At 43.8% G+C, this 20708-nt stretch overlaps 3 protein-coding genes across 3 annotated transcripts in view; 2 read left to right on the top strand and 1 right to left on the bottom strand.

Moving 5' to 3' along the window:
• The window catches only part of LOC102210553 (uncharacterized), an 8267-nt gene extending 7773 nt beyond the window's left edge, over positions 1-494 (top strand). Inside the window, exon 4 of the mRNA XM_005741671.1 lies at positions 78-494. Within this exon, the coding sequence (XP_005741728.1) occupies positions 78-412 (335 nt within the window). The 3' untranslated portion in view covers positions 413-494. The remainder of the gene's footprint in view (positions 1-77) is intronic.
• Positions 495-1091: 597 nt separating this feature from the next.
• On the top strand, positions 1092-11585 carry cog4 (component of oligomeric golgi complex 4). The gene is made up of 19 exons (XM_005741667.2): positions 1092-1487; positions 2683-2765; positions 2862-2976; positions 3363-3537; positions 3730-3923; positions 5236-5341; positions 5424-5581; positions 5666-5724; positions 5813-5937; positions 6048-6166; positions 8073-8239; positions 8352-8517; positions 8908-8970; positions 9070-9183; positions 9746-9838; positions 9918-10001; positions 10103-10204; positions 10492-10620; positions 11178-11585. Exons 1-19 carry the CDS (start codon positions 1353-1355, stop codon positions 11310-11312), a joined length of 2322 nt encoding a protein of 773 aa, XP_005741724.1. The 5' UTR covers positions 1092-1352; the 3' UTR covers positions 11313-11585.
• Positions 11586-12476: 891 nt separating this feature from the next.
• gnao1b (guanine nucleotide binding protein (G protein), alpha activating activity polypeptide O, b) lies at positions 12477-19162 on the bottom strand. Its single transcript, XM_005741666.2, has 8 exons — positions 18338-19162; positions 18150-18192; positions 15793-15934; positions 15334-15494; positions 15115-15243; positions 14909-15038; positions 13994-14147; positions 12477-13913 (listed from the first exon to the last, which is right to left on the bottom strand). The coding sequence occupies exons 1-8, from the start codon at positions 18453-18455 to the stop codon at positions 13726-13728; spliced, it is 1065 nt and encodes a 354-aa protein (XP_005741723.1). The 5' UTR covers positions 18456-19162; the 3' UTR covers positions 12477-13725.
• Between the last annotated feature and the right edge of the window lie 1546 nt (positions 19163-20708).

Below are 20708 nucleotides of genomic sequence, written 5' to 3'. Positions count from 1 at the left end.
CTTCAGTCCTGTTTTCCAGGTTTCCACTGTGCTGGAGGCTGTAATGAGCCTAAACCTGAGTCCTTCTCCTCTTGCAGGTGCATTGAAGATGTCTGAAGGAGAAAAGCGTACGCTCAAGAGGGAGAGAGAGCTGATAGAAGCTCTGAGGAGAACGCAGAAGGAGGAGGCTCGGACTCTGGAGCATCAGAGGGAGCTGCTGGAGAAGCTGCGTGCAGCTAGTGCCAGAGAGGCAGCAGCAGAGAGGGAGCAAATCGAGTCTCTGAGGAAAGCACAGCAGGAGGAAGCCAACGACTTAAGTAGACAGCGAGAGGAGCTGCAGAAGGAAAAGGAAGAACTACAGAAGAAATGGGAAGAACTCCAGCAGGAAAGAGAAGGGCTCCTGCTGTTTTCCAGAGAGCAGCAAGTCTCTTGATTTTAACTTTGATGAATGCAGCCAGCATTGCTTAAAACACAAAATGCTCTGAATTTGTTCTAGTAAAATATGAAAATTTGAAAACAATAGGTGTGCAGTGGTTTGTTTGGGTTTCTTTTGTTACGGCTTCATCCTGGTATTTAATCCAGGACCCCATCTCACCTTGCAAAGCCACAAAAAGCAACTTTCAGTTAACTTTTCCCTTTAAAGATACCAAGAATATCATATAGCTCAGACATAAAAATATGTTTTTAATACCATAGTAGGTGGGGATGATCTGCCAATGGCTTTCCAGGACAATATACAATAATGGTGGTGACGTGTGCTGGTCTATGCATTACATTTAACCCTCTACCGTAAACTATTATCAAGTTAATACAGAAATTTTCTCTTTTCATTAAGCAAACTTGAGAGCCACAAAACTGCTTTTGTTCATTCACATTTTTAGCAAATAATTAGATGTTATTAAAATGTGTACTTGATTAAATAAATCTTGGTTTATGCTTGTACATCATCTCATATGCGTCTGTAAACCTTTATACACCAATTTCCTTCCGTAGTTTTAGCCCCATACGGTCTCTCCGTTCACTGAGAAGTGTCGCAGTAGCGCCCTCTAGGGGACCAGTTTCGGTGCTGTGGGTTTGTGAGCATGCGTGGTGGTACGTGAAAAGTTTCTCCCCGAGTTACAGTTGTCAGGCACTTGTGTAAAAATGCTGACCTATCCTCACCACTAACAGACTTTAATATGTAATAAAATTTATATATTTATATTATACTTGGTTAAATATAACGTTGTCGACACGGTTATGATTTTAAGACGAGTTCGTCTTCTCTAAAGACCCGATAATAATGCGCCGAAACGCTGCCTGGCAGACTAATCACGGGGAGTAGTAACAAAAATGATGACGTTGGCTTCTGTGTCCTGTTCCGGTGGCGGAAGATGGCTGACGGTGGACCCATAACAGCGAGAAGATGCGACTCCAACTCTCTGTCCTCTGTGAGTATGGACACCATCTCCGCCCTGACGGAGCTGGAGGACCTGGAGAAAATTTACCAGCAGCTCTGCGAGGAGGAGGTTCGTACCAATGGCCGCTGACGGTGGTTTGTTTGCGACATACAGGTGCTGTCGTCATCCACGTAAACTTAACAGGCGCTCCTCAAACCGCTGCTGAGAAGGATGTCTGCTTTAATAGATATTCACAAAAACAGCAAGCTTTAATAATAGTTTACTGTCATCAGTAGGAATGCAGTCATGCACCGTGTCACTTCATATTTATTGTTTTTCCTGTTAAATCACCATGGAGCGCCTTCTTCCTGCTATCAGTTGTTTCCCAGTATTTGTTGTCGCTTCGTTTTTTCATTAAGTTTTAATGTGTTTATATTCAACAAGCTCCTACTTACATACATAACTCCTTTACCGCCTTTTAGAGGTGGGCAGATCGATCCAAATATCTAGTGTCGATTCCAAAACTAATATTGATATTGGATCGATACCTACTCCAGCATCCTGCGTTTTTCGCACCCATCAGATAAAAACCAGACTTTCGAGAAACACGTGTCCTTAAGTCAAATACAGCCAATCAGCAATGTGAATATGCAAGATGGGAAATGATAACATGAAAACGCTCTACGGTGTTTGTCTCATCAGTCATGGTATATGATGACAGAGATGGACCAATTTACCCTTAAGTAGACCTGAATTTACAGTGTACTGTCTGAATGTTGGGGCAGAAACTGAGACTCATCAGACGAGGCAGCGTTGTTCCAGTGTTCTGTGCTCCAGTTTTGGTGATGCTGACAGGACTGCTGTTGTAGGTTCTTCTTCAAATGATTATTTCAATTACTGTTGCCTTCCCATCAGCTTGAAGCCCATTCTCCTTTGACCTCTGGAATTGGCAAGGTATTTTCTCCCAGAGATCTGCTGCTCACTGGATATTTCCTGTTCTTCAAACCAATCTCTGTAAACTTTAGAGATGGTTATGTGGAAAAATCTCAGTGGATCTGTAGTTTCTGTAATACTCATACCTGTCTGACACAACCATCCCATGCTGAAAATAACTTAATTCACCTTTTGTCCCCATTCTGATAGTCATTTGAACTTAAGTAGGCTGTCTTAGTTACATCTACATGGCTAGATGAACTGAATGTGATTGCCTGATTAAATATTTGGATAAATGAGCAGTTGTACCTAATGAAGTGTGGATAAAGTAATGTGAGTTGTGGGAACTCTATAAAGAAAAAAACTGGTCTTTGTTTTGTTTTTATTGCAGAAAGAGGTGGAAACAGAGCTGGACAGACTGGTAGGGCAGGAGGGGGCCATTCACACTAAAATGCTGGCACTACACAGGATGGGGTACACACAAAATCAGCTGCTGGTCTAAAGTATTTAAATGCTAATCTGTAATGTGTTGTACTGAGAAAAAAAATGCTTTCTCTCTTTGCTCTGCAGACCCAACCTCCAGCTGATTGGAGGAGACGCCAGCCAGCTGTCGGGCATGATCACTTTTACCTGCAGCCTGGCTGAAAACGTCAGCCGTAAAGTACGACAACTAGACCTGGCAAAGGTGAGCATGCATACATTTTAAAGCACCTCCATCAGACCCGCTCAAAATCAGCAGTTTTTGTTTTGCTCTTTTTTTTTTTTTTTTTTTTTTTTTGTGACTATAACTTGCAAATTTAAAACCAACAAACTTGTACCTTTGAAGTATGCAAAACATAGTATTTTTTACCGTACTTGTTACAGGATTTTGGAGACCTTGTAACTTTATAAGGACAGGAGATGGCTTCATGAAATTTACAACCATCTTTGAACGTCAATAAAAGATGTTAGCATGTGAAAGGTCTCCTTTTAGGCCATCATTTTGATACCAGGTTCATTTTCTAGGCGTGACTCCTTCTGGGTCAAAACAGCTTTGATTTCTGAACATGTATCTCATTTGATTTCCCTCAGACGCGGCTATATAACGTCATCCAGCGTGCCGATGATATCCTCGACCTGAAATTCTGCACAGACGGGGTGCAGACAGCTCTGCGTAATGAAGATTACGAACAGGCTGCTGCTCACATCCATCGATACCTGTCTCTGGACCAGTCCGTTATCGAGCTGAGCAGGCAGGGAGAAGAAAGTATGGAGCCTCTTGTTCTACATCAGTATGCAATCTTAAACTGCAGGCTTAGGGTTAATTAAGCAAATGGAAAATGCAGTTACAGTTGATTTGAAAAATAAAGCTCCATATAGCAGTTAAAGTCGTTACATTAAGGTTTGGGTAAGTGCCACAAAGATACACTAACACTACCATTTCATCACGTCTGCACAGGCAGCGCTGTGGACGCCAGTCTGGTCCTACTGCAGGAAGCAGAGCAGAAACTAAAGGTCATTGTTGCAGAGAAGCTTGATGAAGCCGTAGCAGCAGTCGACCTGGCACAGGTGGAAAGGTTTTTCAAGATCTTCCCTCTTCTTGGCCTCCACCAGCAAGGCCTCGCTCGATTTGGCCAGTATCTCTGCAGTCAGGTCAGTAATGAAAACAGGTCCTTTATATTTGCTGCTTTAACTTAAAGAAAGCTGAATCTCATTAATCACAAACCACTTAAACATAAAGAGAGATCCGTGCATGCTGGCTGGTTCCGTGTGTGTGGATGAAAATTAGGGGGGGATGTGGATCCAGATTTGGCTTAATGGGGACATTACAATTCAGCGGTGATAGCACATTGGCAGTCCATGAGAGAGTGTCCAAAGTATGTGGAACAGCCCGTCAATGGACCACTCTTCATCTGTCAGCCAGCCAAGGAGACAAGTAAAGTTATAACGTTCAAAGAGCTGAAGTGAAACCGAGAGTTAAAAACAGAGAAAAGTGCCACTGCAGCCGCTGTTTGTGCTTTTCATGCTATATTTTTTAATCTTTGGTGTTTGTTTCTCGCTGTTCTCGTTCCCGGTGATTTTCACTGCTGCTCCCTTCAGTGTTCCAGCCCGCTTTACAACCGGTGGTTGAAAACACCTGTCTGCAAGGCTCTCCATAAGCAAATACACAGACAGCGGTAGCACAAAATTAAGCATAACTCATCATAGGTGGTGACCCTAACTGTAGACTTATGCTATTGTGTGTTATTTATGCATCATAAATTTCTTTTCTATTTTTCCTTAAATGTTTTGCTTTTCTTCAAAGGATAGGTTTGGGGTTGGGTTCTTCACCAGTGATCAGTTAAAAGTTGTCTGGTTTACTGATGAAGGTCACCTGCCAGCAAACCAGAATGGGTTCACCGGTGGGGATTTTACTTTGTTGTGAACACAGACAGCTGCAGAGACTACAGACGTACAGTTATTGTAATGTAACACATGTGTAATTGGTGTTGTTGTAGTGTAGTCCACATGGATGCCATTATAAAAAAATTTAAAAAGGCAGGTACGTCACGCAGACCCAAGTAGACCTCAGCGGACTCACAGATATGGAAACTAACTTCGCCTCCTGTATGCTGGCTTGGCGTGCCAGCCATTGGTCGCTCTATGACAGTGATTTTCAACCACAAAGGAAGGAAATAGTATGGTTTAAAAAGGCACAAGTAGTCACACATTGATTCTAAATGCGGGGATGCTTATCTGTTTATTAGGTTTTTGTACATAAAGATTCATATTTTTAACATAGCAGCTAGTTTGAGTGACATGAGGGCAGTTGTGGCTGTAATAGTGGCCTTAGTCGAGGTGCATATTTTCTTTTTGTCTCCTATTTATGCATTTCATCACACTTGTAATTTCAGTTTATCCTGATTTGAGTCATGTATTTTAGTCTGCTACAATATGCCATTTTGATTCACACACTCTCACACAGCTTGCCTCCAAAGCTGAGGAGAACCTGCTGCTAGCGACTGGAGCAGATCTGGGTGAGAAGAGAGCTCTGCTGATATTTGCAGACACGCTAACGCTGCTGCTGGAAGGTGAGAAAACACAGACTGTGCGTGTCTGCCTGAATTCCCCTTTGCATGCTCTCTCCACCCGTGTGCTGGTTTGCGTTCACAGGTATCGCTCGCGTTGTGGAGACCCATCAGCCAATCGTAGAGACGTACTACGGTCCAGGCCATTTGTACACGCTCATCACTCACCTGCAGCAGGAATGTGATCGCCAGGCCCAGAAAATAGTTGACAGCTTCATCCAGCAGAGAGGATACCACACCAAGGTGTGTGTGAGACGCCGGCGCTGCGTCACATGGTTGCTTTCACTGCGTCCCTGACCCGGCTGTGACCTTGAATCTGCTCTTTAGTTTCAGGTCGTCCAAAGCAGCATGATGAAGAGTGTTCCAGGGGAGAGGATCGAGCCAAGGTGCGTGTGTTTGTCTAAGCGGGATGCTGCATTTCCTACATGTTTGAGGGTTTATATTTTTGTTTATACCTCTTCCTTCCGCAAACAGGGAGCTGGATCCCGTCCTGGCAGAAGTCACTCTGATGAACGCGAGGGCGGAGCTCTACCTGCGCTTTCTACGTCGCCGCGTGATGGCCGACTTTGAAGTTGGGGACGCTCAGAGCATCACGCAGGGTAGCTTCATGTGTGATTTTCTTTTTCTTTTCTTTTTTTAATTCAAATGTGAATGTAAAGAAGTGTGCAGTTGAAAATGTGTGTTTTCCCCTCCGTGTTTAAACACACAGAGCATCAGCAGAACGTGGAGAAGCTGCTGAAACACTGCCTGCTGAGCACAACGATGCAGGAGCTGATTGGTTATTACATTCCCATGGAAGAGTACTACATGAGAGAGTCTGTCAACAAGGTCAGCTGAGTGCAGTGTTATTTCTGTACTTCAAAGACTCAGTTCACTCATCGAAGACTGTTTATGTGTCCGCTGCACTGACACAAACGTGAAAAGGTTGTGTAACATTTCTGTGGATGTGCAGGGAGCTGTACATGTCGAGTCTGAGGTAAAAAAAAAAAAAAAGAAGCTTAAATCCTGCAGGTCACCCTCATCTCTGCTTCAGGCTACATTAGCTGCTGATAGTATAATGCACTCAGATGACAGACCAAACTGTGGTGGTCATGTTGCATTGTGGGTAATGTACACATCTGTTTTAGAAAGGGAAAGAGAATATGAGGGATTTTTAAAAAAGGCAACAGGCTGTTTTTACGTGCAAATTCATCAGCATTTTCTTACTTGAATTTACCTGTGATTTCACTGCAAACATTAAAAATTGCTTAGATTACCAGAGAGCAGATGAGTCCCAAGGTGTGGCCTGCAGCCCCCTGGTGGGCTGTGAAGGTATTGCTAAAGGTTAATTGGCAATAAATACAGGCTGTGTCAAAAAGATTTATTCAATTTCAAAAGGTTGTATTTTTTTAAAGCAGTGGACATTTTAAATTTAAACATTTTATTTAAAAATTTAACACCATCTGCTTCTTGGAGTTTGTGTTTTTGTTGGGGGTTTTAAGCTATCGTCACTCCTGAGCAAATGCTTTGCTTCTCTCTTGAAAAAGGTTTACAGCTTTCCCTAGTGGAACAGTTCAGAGCATACATATTTCCTTCATCAGGGTTTCTTAACCTTTTCCCTGCACTTTAGAATGCCCAAAAACTTCACACATCAACTGTTTCTCATTTATGATTAGTGATGAAAAAAAGGCTCGGCGGTGCTCGTGTAATACAAAAAGACAGGTCAGCCGGATAGATCAGCAATTTCCTGTTTGTTTACTTTTCCTGAAACAGTTATGTGCATTAATTTAACGTAGTTTTACTCCACATTCATCCCCTGGTTGTCCACCCTGGCCGTGCAGAAGCTCTGTGCCTTACATACAGTAGAAAAATGAGGACATTTCAGCATATGCTAATTATAAATAGACAGACAGACTGATTCTCATTCAGTCGTGTCCTGAATGTGACAGTAATTTTACATGTGTTTGATGACTCGCAGGTCTGGCAATGAAATGGCTATAGTGACATTTTTAAAAACAAAATGTAATATTTGTAGACAAGATCTGAATATACTCCAAACATGCATCCAAAAACTTGACTCTTTAACACCCGAGTATCAAACAGGATGTCTGACTTATAAATAAAATATTTCTCATGTTTCTGGAACAGTTTAAAGTTTCTCTTTAGCCCAAACTTGTAGAAGAGCAACGGTAACGACAGCCGTACCTTGTGAATGCTTGTGCTACTGTATGATAAAGTCAAGTTGCTCATTTTACATCAGAGGCAACATACACTTTGATCTTAGATGGGCCGGACAAGTAAAAATACCCCTGTGTTAACTACACATTAAATACCTAAGATATCTCAATATAAATACAAAAATATAATATTAGAAAAAATGCCATTTCATCTTTAGAGCTAATTTTTCTACTTTTTTTTTTTTTTTAATGCGTTTGAGTAAATGAAAGAAATCTGTCAGCACCACTCTTTGTGTCTACATTTATAAGAAAATTCTGGTAGCTCATCGCCCAGACTGTCCTGTAATTATAAAGTTTTTGTTAATTCCCTAAAAACCTCCTGTTTTTATTACTTATGCACACATTGTGCATAAATCTGTGCACACATTCGAAACAAAAACCGTTTGCATATTATACAGTGAAAAAAAGAGTAACTTTCTATCATTTTACTGTTTATGTTACCTTATTACTGTAGTATAAAGTAACTTCACGTTTTTTATTTATTCGTTACCATGTTATTAACTCCTCTCCTCCCCCAGGCTGTTGCTATGGACACATACGAAAAGGGACAGCTGACCAGCAGCATGGTGGACGACTGTTTCTACATTGTGAAAAAGTGCATCAGCAGAGCTTTATCGAGTTCCAGCATCGACTGCCTCTGTGCGATGATCAACCACGCCAACTCCGTGCTGGAGTCTGACTTCAGGTCGCTCGCTCATTTTCTACCTCTTTAAAATCCTGGTTTTGTTTGGTTTTACACATTTATTACATTGACACGTGCCCCTTTCCTGCCTCATCTGCCTCTTCTCACCCGTCAGGGAGGTGTTGTATAACAAGCTGCGGCAGGGCTTCCCGGCTACAACACTGCAGGACATCCAGCGTGGTGTCAGCAGCGCGGTCAGTCTGATGCAGAGCAGCTTACAGCAGGGCAAGTTCAACACGCTGGGCATCGAGAGCACCGAAGATGCCAAGGCTGCGTTCTTGGTGAGACCGCTCGACACAGAAATACTTGCCTCACTCGTAGAGCAGTTCCTTAGAAATCTTTGTCAGACTGTAAGATAAATGAATCGCTCACATCTGCTGTATAAGCCCTTTAAAAAAGAGCTCAGCAGTAATTTAAAGGAGGAATCGAATGAATGAGCTAAGTGAGTAGCGCTTTAATTTTTAAAATGGCTCTTTGTTAAAACAAGAGCGACTTCAAAAACCTTTTTAATATCATTATAAATTGAAATTAAGAAACACTTAAAGGCTTATAACTACCAGCTGAGGCAGGAGATGTCAAAATACCTCATCTCCAGCAGATTATAGTTTTTAAAGCAGGACTGAGTCACGCTGGCTGTAAGAATCCTTCATTTGCACTCGTCCCCCACTCAGGTGACCCTGAATAACGTCGAGGTGTGCAGTGAGAACATCACAACTTTAAAGAGGAACCTGGAGGTGAGTTTGTGCCACAGCTCTTCCTTTCTCCTGTTCATCGCGTTATTTTTATTTTTCTCCCCAGAAATAAAAAAAAATGTCAATTTTCTTTCCGGTCAGAACGACTGCTCCAAGTTGTTCAGTCAGGGGGTCGGCTCTGGAGAGCAAGCCAAGATTGAGAGCTGTTTGTCCGACCTTGTCAGCACGTCCACAAAGTTCAAAGATCTATTACAGGTTGGACGTGCACGCAGACACACACACACACCACATGCTTGTCTGCACAGACTTGTATATTTTCTTAATTGGAGTGGGAGCCTCAGGATGGAGAACTGTTGTTAGACCAGAGAGCGCCGTGGAGGGAGAGCTCTTATTTATTTAACAAGTCACAGGAGATCTAGAAGCGCAGCTTTAATGAGATCTTTTAATAAAGCCCTGTTTTCGAGGAGGTGCGTGTCGTTGTTGTGTAACCCCGGGGATACTCCGGGCGTGGCTGCCTGACATCCGGCTCCAATGAAGCCGATCGCACCTGCTCCACACGGTGCTTATGATTCCAGAAAATGCATCCCAGAAACAAGTTTTTGCTTCGTGTTGGCGCTGGAGAAGGCAAAGACTGGAACAGCATAGAGCACCCAGTCAGTTACTAAAATAACAGACCTCGTGCTCCCGGGGTATCCCAGTATCCCGTGAAAACATGACAAGCCCACAACCCGTGTGCTTCCAGAATAAAGAGAAATGGAAAGAACTAAGAATTTATTTATTTATTTTTTAAGGTTTTGTCTTTGGTTTTCTTTCACAGGAGGGTCTGACGGAGCTAAACACAACAGCCATAAAGCCTCAGGTCAAACCCTGGATCAGCAGCTTCCTGTCCATCTCACATAACATAGAGGAGGTAACGCTTTCACCTTTCTGCACACGAATAAATCAGAGGTTACAGAACGTCTTGCTGCAACTGTCTGCATCCCTCACAGGAGGAGTTTAATGACTATGAAGCTAATGACCCCTGGGTGCAGCAGCTCATCGTCAACTTGGAGCAGCTGATGACAGAGTTTAAGGTGTCTTTTAAGATTTGACTTTGTGTTTACCGGCTAAAGATACTCTTCCTCATTGTTTAGTAAACTTCTCTTCTCGTCTTCTGATCTGAACTCCCCGCCAGATGGCCCTCTCCCCGGTCATCTACGACACGCTGACCAGCCTGATGACCAGTCTGATAGCTATTGAAATGGAGAAGACTGTCCTCAAATGCTCGTTCAGCAGGGTGAGGCGCTTAGCTTGGCCACTGGGTGGCAGCGAGCTGCTTGTGCGTCACGTCACTGACACTCCCGTGAAGAAAGGCCTCCAATAATTTATTAATGAGTTCAGAAAGGCCTGTAGCAGAGGGTGCTTCCTTCTGGCACGGCAGCTTCTTCCTATTTTTGTGCACCATGTTTTTACATAACCTCTAAATAAATTATGACACAATGTAGAACATATAGTCCTAAAAAAGAACGTTGCCATGTACGTAAAACGCACCCACAGACGTTATTTTTGACTTTTCTGTTGTAGCTCGGGGGGCTCCAGTTTGATAAAGAGCTCCGGTCTCTCGTGGCGTACCTCACAACCGTGACAACCTGGACCATCAGAGACAAGTTCGCTCGCCTCACACAGATGGCCACCATTCTCAACCTTGAGCGGGTAATTTAGACTGTTTTAGAAACACACACACCATTTATGGGGGCTTAGCACCAGTGATGGATTGTAACTAACAATGTTTTTGCTATTGGGAAATATCTATGTGACAGCTTTAGCTGCTATCCATCCATTCTCTTCCGCTTATCCAATTTAAGGTCGCAGGGGGGCTAGAGCCTATCCCAGCTGTCATAGGGTGAGAGGCGGGGTACACCCTGAGCAGGACACCATTAGCTACGAGTTGCTTTCATTAACCTGGCTTTAGCCTACCTGATACAGCAATGAAATGTGGCCTGCTGGCTTAAATGCAGGAGTTCTTTCCCCTGTATAAGTCAATTTTTGGTATTCCTTTCCCCAAAGAAGTCGCCAGTCAGTATCACGTTGTCAACTGGGATTTCTTTTATTCTTTTTGTCTCATAGCATGTTTAGAAATGACAAGAACAATGGGCTCATGTGGTTTCCACAGAGTGTGGACCACTCGTGCTTTCTGTCATACTGTTGTGAGCTGGAGAAAACACCAAAAATAACTGAAGTTACTATTACTTTACCGATTTCTTCTGCAGGTAACTGAGATCTTGGATTACTGGGGCACTAATTCAGGTCCCCTGACGTGGCGACTGACGCCGGCAGAGGTGCGTCAGGTCCTGGCGCTTCGCATCGACTTCCGAAGCGAGGACATTAAGAGGCTGCGGCTGTAACCCTCGGAACTGGTGCGCGGGTGCCTTCGATTGCTGTGAGAGTTTTCACTGCAGAACTCTGTTTGCAGTACGGACAAGCCGAGGATTTCTTTTTATCTGAATTCTTTGGGGGGGTTCAGACCCTCTGCTCTTCACCCCTGACTGATGACAGTCTATATCATTATAGCCGGGCTTTTATGGGGCAGGGATTTTGACGAATTTGATAGGAATTAACTGTAAAATATGAGAACGTTCTGTTAAATGTTTAATTAAAAGCGTGACTGTGTAATTATATCTCAGTGGGAGTTTAACCTGTAACTGGCTCTGAGAAACGAGGACACACTGGGACTGAGGAGCGGCGCTCTGCGGCTCTCAGTGAAACAGAGCAGTAATGAACATCGTACCCATTAAACTGACAGAAGCAGGTCAGACAGCTGATCCAGCCTAGTCATTCAATATATGAATAGCTCCTTGTCTGCAGCGATGGAACACTTTTAACCTAATAAATCGAGAGCTGCTGTGCGACGCCTCTGATCCCCCGCCATCCGCCACATTTCACCGAGTGCCGCTCCGCTGCTGCGCAGGACCTGCTCCCAATCTTTTATACATATTTCTGACACTAAATACAAAGCTGTGCTCACCAGGCGATGAAGCATTAAAAGTGGTCCACTCTCATAATGTTCAGCCTAATTTCCCGGTCTAACCTTAGTTCTCGGCACAGATTAAAGCAGGTCAGCGTTTGTTTAAAGTTTTGTTTTTGTTTTTTCCTGAGCAGCGTTGCAACCGTGACGGTCTCGTTTTTTGTTTTCCTTTCAGTCCTGTGTAATCAGACTCAGACAAACGCAGGGATAGTTAGGAAAAGTGTGGCTTTAATGTAAACACAACATTCGATTGGCTCAGCACAAACATTCCACATGAGAGCAACCAATAAACTACTGAATAGGATGAGGGGTGCAGCACAAAAACATTCACAGTAAAAAAAAGAAAAAAAAATCTGGTATAATCATAATATATATATACAGTACGGTGCTTTTTTTTTTTTTTTAAGGTGAAAATGGAGATATGAGGGTTGATATGTGATGGCTAGAGAGTATACAGGGGTGGGAAGATGAATTTCTGGGTGCATGGGTGAAAATAGAGAGCTGGGGGTTTTTTTTTTGTTTTGTTTTGTTTTTTTCCTTCTCTGTGAAAAGAGAAACATGACAGAAGAAAGAGGAGAGAAGGAGAGGAGAGGGGAGTGGTGGGATAATGGTTCCCTCCTCACTGATCAGGAGAGGGGAGGTGAGGAGGAGGAGGGAGTGGGGGAAGAAAAACTTGACTCCCCAGACAGAGGCTGCCTCAAATGAAATTGTTCTCCCCGTGCAGTCTTCTATTTCTACACAGATTCACATCGAAGGGTCACGCACCACACGGAGAACAAGATGTCATCGGAGGGCTGATTTCTACCCTCTGAACCGAAGGCGGGAATCGGTGCACCCCAGTTATTTTGTGACAGGAAATAAATAAGGTGGCATGGGATTTCAGGAGGTAGGAGGAGGCATGTAGGGCGTGAGGCTTAAATAAATAAATCATTCACTGATAATAAAATGTTATATCTGTTGGTTAAATAATAGTCGATATAATGAGCTATGATTTCTGATGCTATTCCCCTAACTGTCGTTCTCAGATGGTTGGCACCGATATTTTTTCAAGAGATATCATTGGCTGTTAGGTATTTCCTCAGGCTACAGGAGGCCAGTGCTGATGGGCAGCCACTCTGAACAGAGGGATCCTCTCTTCTAATCGTGATTAAAGTAAAAGAGAAAACCGAGAGTGGAACAGGCCTGGGGGGCTACTCCGTCATGTGCACATCTGAAGGAAACTTTAAATAAGCCTCCTTCTTTTCCATCCATAACCCTCAGCCACAAGTACAGCACCTCCCTGACATCCCCGTCGTCATCTCCACACACAACAGCAGCTCTTCAAACGGCGCACCAGAGGCTGTATTCAGTCCAAAGACGCGAGCCTTGAGACTTGCACTTAAAAACAAAAATGCCCACAAATTCTGGGGACAATATTCCACGTTGTGCTTAACCCAAAAAAAAAAAAAAGAGCACGCTCCTCGCATTACATTTCAAGCTCCGGCTGAATAAACCCCTGGTGCTGCCGCTTCTGACCCTCCCGGTTGTTAACACGGTCATAGACGAAACAGCAAACATTCAGCTCAAAAACACATTTTGAAAAAAAAAAAAGACAAAAACGGGTTTTTTTATACTGAAATCGAAATAAGAGGAAGAGGAACAAATCATGGCAATAATCCAGTGTGGTGTCTGACGGCAGCTCTTTGGGTCCGTTTGGACGTGTAGAATTACATATTTATGTGTTTAAGTATCATCAAAATTATCATTATTAACACCTCATACACTCCATGACAACCTCTGTGCTCGGCCAGGCCTCAGTATAAGCCACACCCTCTGAGGTTGTTTGCAATAATGATGTCGGTGACGGCATCAAACACTACCTGGATGTTTCCCGTGTCTGTGGCACAGGTCAGGTGACAGTAGATCTCCTTGTTTGGAGAGCGGTTCTTACTCTCAAACTGAACCTGAATATATGCAGTAGCGTCTTCGTAAGTGTTAGCACCTGGAGAGAAAACAGCAGAGGGCGATTAAAGCGCGTCGCTTTGCTCGGGAAGCCGCTACGTCAGAGGGCGCGGGACTCACCTGTGTATTCTGGAAAACAGATCGTCAGCGGGGACTTCTTTATCTTCTCAGCGAACAGATCCTTCTTGTTGAGGAAGAGGATGATGGAGGTGTCGATGAAGAACTTGTTGTTGCAGATGGAATCGAAGAGCATGAGTGATTCGTGCATGCGGTTCTGCAGAAAGAACAAGTAAAACAATGAGGGGAGTCTAATAAAACACACAGGCCCAAAGGAAAGCCGGCAGCGCTTCAGTAAAGATCGTTTCTTACTGCTTTTGTTACTTGGACACAGGCCCGGTCTGAGCCCAGAAAAACCCTGATAAACAATAAATCGCAGTCCCAGCTTTAATGATTGTTTAATCGCTTTTGTTATGAAACAGAACAAACACACATTTTACAGGATTATTATTATTCCTGTTAACTCAGCCGAGGCACTTGGCAAATATGCATGTGTGGGGGTTTTCCGTCACAGAGGCCTTTTAGAGCAGTTTTAGCCAAACACAAAGAGAAATCACCAGCCTTGTCACATTTTTTAACCACTTTTGCTCATCTTAGTCTGATTTTTTTTTTTCCACTTGAAACGGTTGGAAGTCACAGGAAAAGGCATAGAGTTCTGTCAAGTATGGTAACAAAAGTATTAAGCCAGGGGGGAAAAACCTGTATGTATCAATTTTATATTGAGGAAGAAAGTAAGAAAACGATAAATAAATGAATAAGAAGTGTTTTTTCCATAAAATTTAAAGTCTAAGAATGGAATGAGGTGATGTGTGGACTGTACAGCCTACCTCTGAGACAAATAGAGATTGCATAAATACATATTTTTATACAAATATATAACACGTGGCGAAAAAAACTTGCCAAGAAATCTTCAAGTTAATTGGACGACTTCTAAGTTTTATTGGATTAGCGTCAGTGGAGGGATTCAGGCACACTTACAGTTGTTTCATCTTCATGGAGCACCTGGTCGTACCCACTCAGAGCGACGCAGAAGATGATGGCCGTCACGTCTTCGAAGCAGTGGATCCATTTCTTCCTCTCTGACCTCTGACCTCCCACGTCAAAAAGCCTGGAAAAGGGCGGGGGGTGTCAATACAGAGCAGGAGCAGAAAACCTTTGAACTTTGAGCAGGAGCGGCTTCCTACCTGAAGTGGAGGTTTTTGAAGGTGAAGTGGGTTTCGACGATACCAGTGGTCTTCACACGGGTTCTCAGGATGTCCTGCTCTGTGGGCTGGTAGTCTGCCGCACCAATTCGGTCTAAACTGTCCAGATAGCTGATGAAGGAAGACAGGAAAAGCAGTGGATAAAAATGGTGGATTTTTTGTTTTTGTTTTTTCCTTTTGTAGTCTCTTTGCTCGACTCACTATTTAGCCGAATCATTAAGCTGGTATTCTCGAGCACGGTTGAAGCACTCCTGAGTCCCGGCGTCAGCCCATAAACGCTTCATAGCGCTGAGGAGCTCTGCAGAGTACGGCTCTGTGTCCTCCATACGACTGACCACATCACAAACCAGCTTAGCATCGGCCTGCACGAGCACATTTCATTAGATCAGGGAAGAGCAACTAAATTATATCAGTATATTTATTATTCATCATCTGTCAGAGCTGTATATATGGGGCTTTTTAAATATGATAAATCAAAATACACATCTGTTCCTCTAAATGGATGCTACAAAGAAGTTGAAAAGTACACTAGATAAAACTGCTGCATCCAGTCCTTAAATCAAAACCCAAAGATGCTGTGAACTACATGAGACCAAAATTCGAGGTTATTTTGTTAAAATTGCAGCTTCTGAAGAGCTGAAGGGTGAAGGTAAGACTAACTTTTCGATCCTTGTCTCCAAACTCAATGCCCAGTGAGTCCATGGCTCGAAGGATGGCTGCCAAGCTCTGGATGGTGTTGCTGTAGACCACAGGCTTGTACTGCTTCACATCATCCCCAGAAAAGCCATCTTCATGGATAATCCTGCACAAGTACAGAGATATGAAAGAGGGAAAAGTCAGACTAGTCCGTATGCTAATGCAAAGCTAAATAACTGCCTTTCACAATAAAAGTTCTGCCTCTGTGTGTGCGCATGTGTGTGAGGTGGTTACTGTCTTATCATGCTCTCTCCCGTGTTCTCTGCCTTAAACCCATCTTTAAGTGTGTGTATAGTGTGTATAATGAGGCAGAAATTGATCACACACTCCGTCTGTGATCAGTAATTGAGCAGTAATGCGATATTTATAATTTATGATGGGAAATGGGGTGGAATCAGTGAGAGCACCAATCAATCACACAGTTAAACTCCTCCATAATCCGGGTAGCATTAAATCATCCATCAGGACATCCTCACCCCCTGGCTTGATCGATAAAATGTCAGGTGCATCCTCCTGAAAACTGACCCGCGATCCACTCCTTAAAGCGGGCACCCCGTTCGCTCGCTTGTCATCAGCAATTGATATTTGATTTGGGGGGTGGGGTGGTAAATATGGGATGACGGTTTTAATATATTCATCTCATTAGTGCACATTACGAAAAGATGTTTCACGGCAGGGAGATCAGCCTCACGCCCTGAATCTCCACCACCATCATAAAAATTAACAGTCGTGTGAAATAAAACATTAACCCAGGGGGAAACAGGAGCAGAGGTGCCATCTAAAGCTGATAGGAATTATACCCGTCGATTAATCACTCATGCAGTGAGTATTTCCAAAGTGAAAATACTCAAAATACAATTACGGATAAAAGAAAAGCACCATTCAATCATCAGAATAAGTTCCTGACAATTAACTAATTGGTGAAGCTCTAAGATAACTGTGACTATTGATCAATCCTACAAGGACGTGTGTGTGCACAAAATGCTTATAGTGACAAAAAAAACCTTCATAATAATAACTATTCTGACTAAATGAGATACAGGGAAGTGGATAGTTGTTATAAAATTATGAAATCATTAAGAATTCAAAGCACTAGTTTAAGGTATATGCTACTAATAAAGACCAATCACAGAGTGTGACAGTGGAAATGTATATAAATAGACATGCCTGACATTTCTGCAGCTGCAACTGACTGCTGTGGCAAGTGCTACATCAATCTATCGATGAAGCTGCTCCTTGTTTAATTCACTCAGTCCATGTGGAAAATCTACTCTGGTGTGTGTGTCTGTGCTGCACTTTTCTGGCTCTACTAAGGCTTTTCAAATATTTCTTGTTGCCTCTCTTTTACAAACTGGCTAGAGTGAAATTGCAATACTGCCTAAATACCAACCTGCAAGATGATGAGTTGGCAAATCAAAATAAGGGCATGCAACCTGAACTCTCCAATACCTAAACTTTATTACTCGTGATGTGTGTGTGTATGTGTGTGTAGTAAAAACCCATCCATCTGGTGCTTGCTTGGGCTGAAGGAAGCTCTGAAAGTGTTTGTAAACACTATCTGGCCCAGTGTGTGGAGTTCAGGGAAGAGTGGTGAGTTATGGGCAATCAGAGACCGCAAGGAGGGTAATGAGGTGAAGGGAAGAGGCATAGAGGGAGGGCGCAGTCGGTGCAGTTGCAGGAAGGAGACAGACATGTTTCACAGGACAGAATAAGCAGAACAGCATGGCTTTTTCATGCTAAAACATCGACAAACTTAGCTAAGAGGGTTAGAGGAGATGACAACTGTGATTTAAAACATCAAAGAGTGATTTAGCTCAGACAGGGGGAGGTTTAGATGCTGTTTTAGAAGCCATATTTCTGCGTAAATCGGCTTTATGGGCAAAGTACTCCCGGCGATATCGGGCACTTAAAGCCATTAAGATTAAAAGCAGAGGTATTCACTAATGGACCTGTAGTCCTCACTGTAATTCACGCGCGCGCGCGCGCACAAACACTCGCATACGGAGAAACAACACCCACACCTCCCCAGTCGCATACTCCCTGTAGTCAAGCCAAAGCCTCGTTAACTACATTTCAGCACCCCGGCGGTGAACAGCACCCTGGGACGCACCGGTGTGGCCTCCGCAGCCTCACTATCGGTCTACAGGAGGTGCTCGAGTCACCGGCACTCCTCCTGGGCTATACGGCCTCTCGAAACATGGCGGCTCAACCTGCCTTAGCCCATATAGGGGAGGCAGGCGCAATCTCAGGCCTTTCACTCTCGATGTGTGTAAGAGGGTCGGAATAAGGCCCCGAAAAAATTAAAATTAACGGACACTTACTTCATCTGCTTGACGATGGTGCTTTTGCCGGACTCTCCGCCGCCTGTAAAGAGGGGAGGAGGGCAAGAGTGAGAGCCGGCAAAGAAATCAGTACCACGGAGAGCACCTCCGCCCCATGCAGTCCCACCAAAAGAGGTAGACCGAGCCGAGGAGACGAAGCCCCGCGGCCGGGGCGGCTCTGATCTTACCGAGCAGGAGGAGTTTGACGTCCTTTGCGGCGACCAGCCCGTCCTCTTTCAGGTTTTTCTCGATGGCCTTGCTCCGGTCCAGAGCGGCGCGCTCCTCGGCGCTCAGCGTACATCCCATGTTTCCAGGCGAATGAGCAATCCCGTCGTCTCCCCGGTCCGCCCTGTCCCTCGCCGACTCTCTGTCACTGCGTTGTCTCGCTCGCGCTCTCCTCCCGCGCGGTCTGCTACAGCATTAGGCCCGGATTGAGGGCGAAACGGAGCCGGGATCCCGAAAAGGTCTTTTCTCCGTGACTGTGAGTCTCTGGCTCCGTCCCCTCTATCAGAGGGGGTTGAGAAGGGGGGGTGGGAGGTGGGGTCGTTGTGCTCGAGCCTGCGGGGTTGGGGTTGTTGTTAGGTGGGGAGGGGGGGTCTCGAGCGCGCGCTCTCTCTCTTTTTCTCTCGCTCTACAGGGCGGCGCTGATGGTGATGATGGCAGCGAGCGCGAGCGATTTCATCGTATCTTCTTTTTTTTCACGAAAGCAGGCAGGAGGGGCGCTAGAGGAGGAGGGAGGGGAGGAGGAGGAGGGAAAGCTGCGCGAGACTCACCTAACGCGGACAATCTGGCTGACGTCAGAGCAGCCGAGCTCTAATCACGTCCGATGAAAGATTATTCAAACGAAAGAGCCGTTTAAATGGCAAACGTCGCCCCCGTGTCTCGTGGCATCAGTGGAAAGCGTGCAGCGGTGGGAACGTTAAAACGCCCCAGCGCGGTCACCGTCTATTCCCTGGGACAAGCATGACGTGCGATTATGTCAACAGCATAAATAGGCCTGACCTTGTGATCCCGGCGAGCGAGTTTACTGTGTAAAAGTACTACAGTGATTTTTAAATAACGTTTTAGGAGTTAAATACAAATTCCGTGTATCCTATGCACAGGTATGCTATATAACGTCTGCCGTTGGGTAACTGTAACGGTGTAAAGCAGTACAATCGCAGTCACTCATACAACCACTAGCATAAACAACTGTTTACGAATGCAAATATAACACTTTAAGTTTTTTAAATATTACATTTAAGATCTTAAGCTCATTAAAAGCTTCATGAGGAAAAATGTGAAGAACAAAAATTCCCAAATGAATGTGGTGAAAGGTACAAAAAACCCTCTCAGAAACAGGGAAGTGGTCAAAAGTTTACATCCACTCATCATAGGTACAAATGTCACTGTAATATGGGGCTTTTAATTACTGTTTTTGTAACTGTTCTTTTTCTAGGGTGGAGTAATTGTACAGGATACATCTTTAATGACTTTAAAACACTAATTTGGCGAATATACACCCCAATAATTGCTTTAATGTCTCTTAGCAAGTTGCAACCAGACGCTTTTAGTAGCCAACAACAAACTTTTGGCATAATTCTGTCTGTATACTCAGCCATTATCCTTAGCAGAATTGGTAGAGTTCATTTGAATTAATATGGTGTCCTGGTATGGACCTGAGTTTTCAGCATAATCCACAAATTTTAAGTAGGGTTGAGGTCAAGGCTTTGGAAAAACTATTCCAGAAATTTAATGCTAGCCTGCTTTATCAATTGTGTCCAAGTTTCAACTGTCTAGCTGCTGTCCTTGAGGTGAAGTTGAACATTTTGGAGGTAATCGCCTTTTTCATTATTCCATTTATTTTGTGAAATGTACGAGTACCAGTGGCAGCAAAAACAGCCCCAAAACACGATGCTGCCATCACCATGCTGACAGATGGAACAGTGTTCTACAGTGAAAGCCTCACCTCCTCCAAACATACCTCTTGTGATCAGAGCATGGACTTTTTTTTCTTGGTCAGCACCCTTTCAGTCCGTGACTGGCTTCACTGTGGACCCTGTTGTTACAGAAGTTTTCAGTTCATGGCAGGCATGAGTCCTTGTGGCTCCCAGCTTGTTCCTGAACATCCTAAACAATTTCCTCTCATCTGAGGGTGACAGGTTGAGTCTTCTGCCAGATTTTGGTAAAGTGAGGACATATCAGAATAACTTGTACTTATGTACAATAGTTTGAACTGATGATCTTGCAATCTGAAGTTCTTTAAAACTGGCTCCAAGAGACCTTCCTAACTTGTGTGAATCTACAAGTCTCCTTCTTAGAGCTTCATTGAGTTCCTAGGTCTTTCCTTGGAGTACTGGTCAGTCCAATGAGTGCTGTTAAACAAATCCTTTTGCCAGCAAAGAAAAACAACCAGTTGTAGTTAATCATAATCACTAAGGGGAATGAACGGTGGTGTTGTCAGTTTTTAAGACATTGTAGAACCTTTAGCACCACCTATTTAAAGTTTTAAGTCAGTGTTTGTACATATTTGAATCTGTATGATTGTGACTCATTCTCAGCACCAAATTCTTGTTTTGT

The sequence above is a fragment of the Pundamilia nyererei genome, unplaced genomic scaffold, assembly GCF_000239375.1.
Source record: "Pundamilia nyererei isolate P.nyererei 1_Seehausen unplaced genomic scaffold, PunNye1.0 scaffold00112, whole genome shotgun sequence".
In the NCBI taxonomy this organism is placed as follows: domain Eukaryota; kingdom Metazoa; phylum Chordata; class Actinopteri; order Cichliformes; family Cichlidae; genus Pundamilia; species Pundamilia nyererei.
This window is presented reverse-complemented; position numbering and strand designations above follow the sequence as displayed.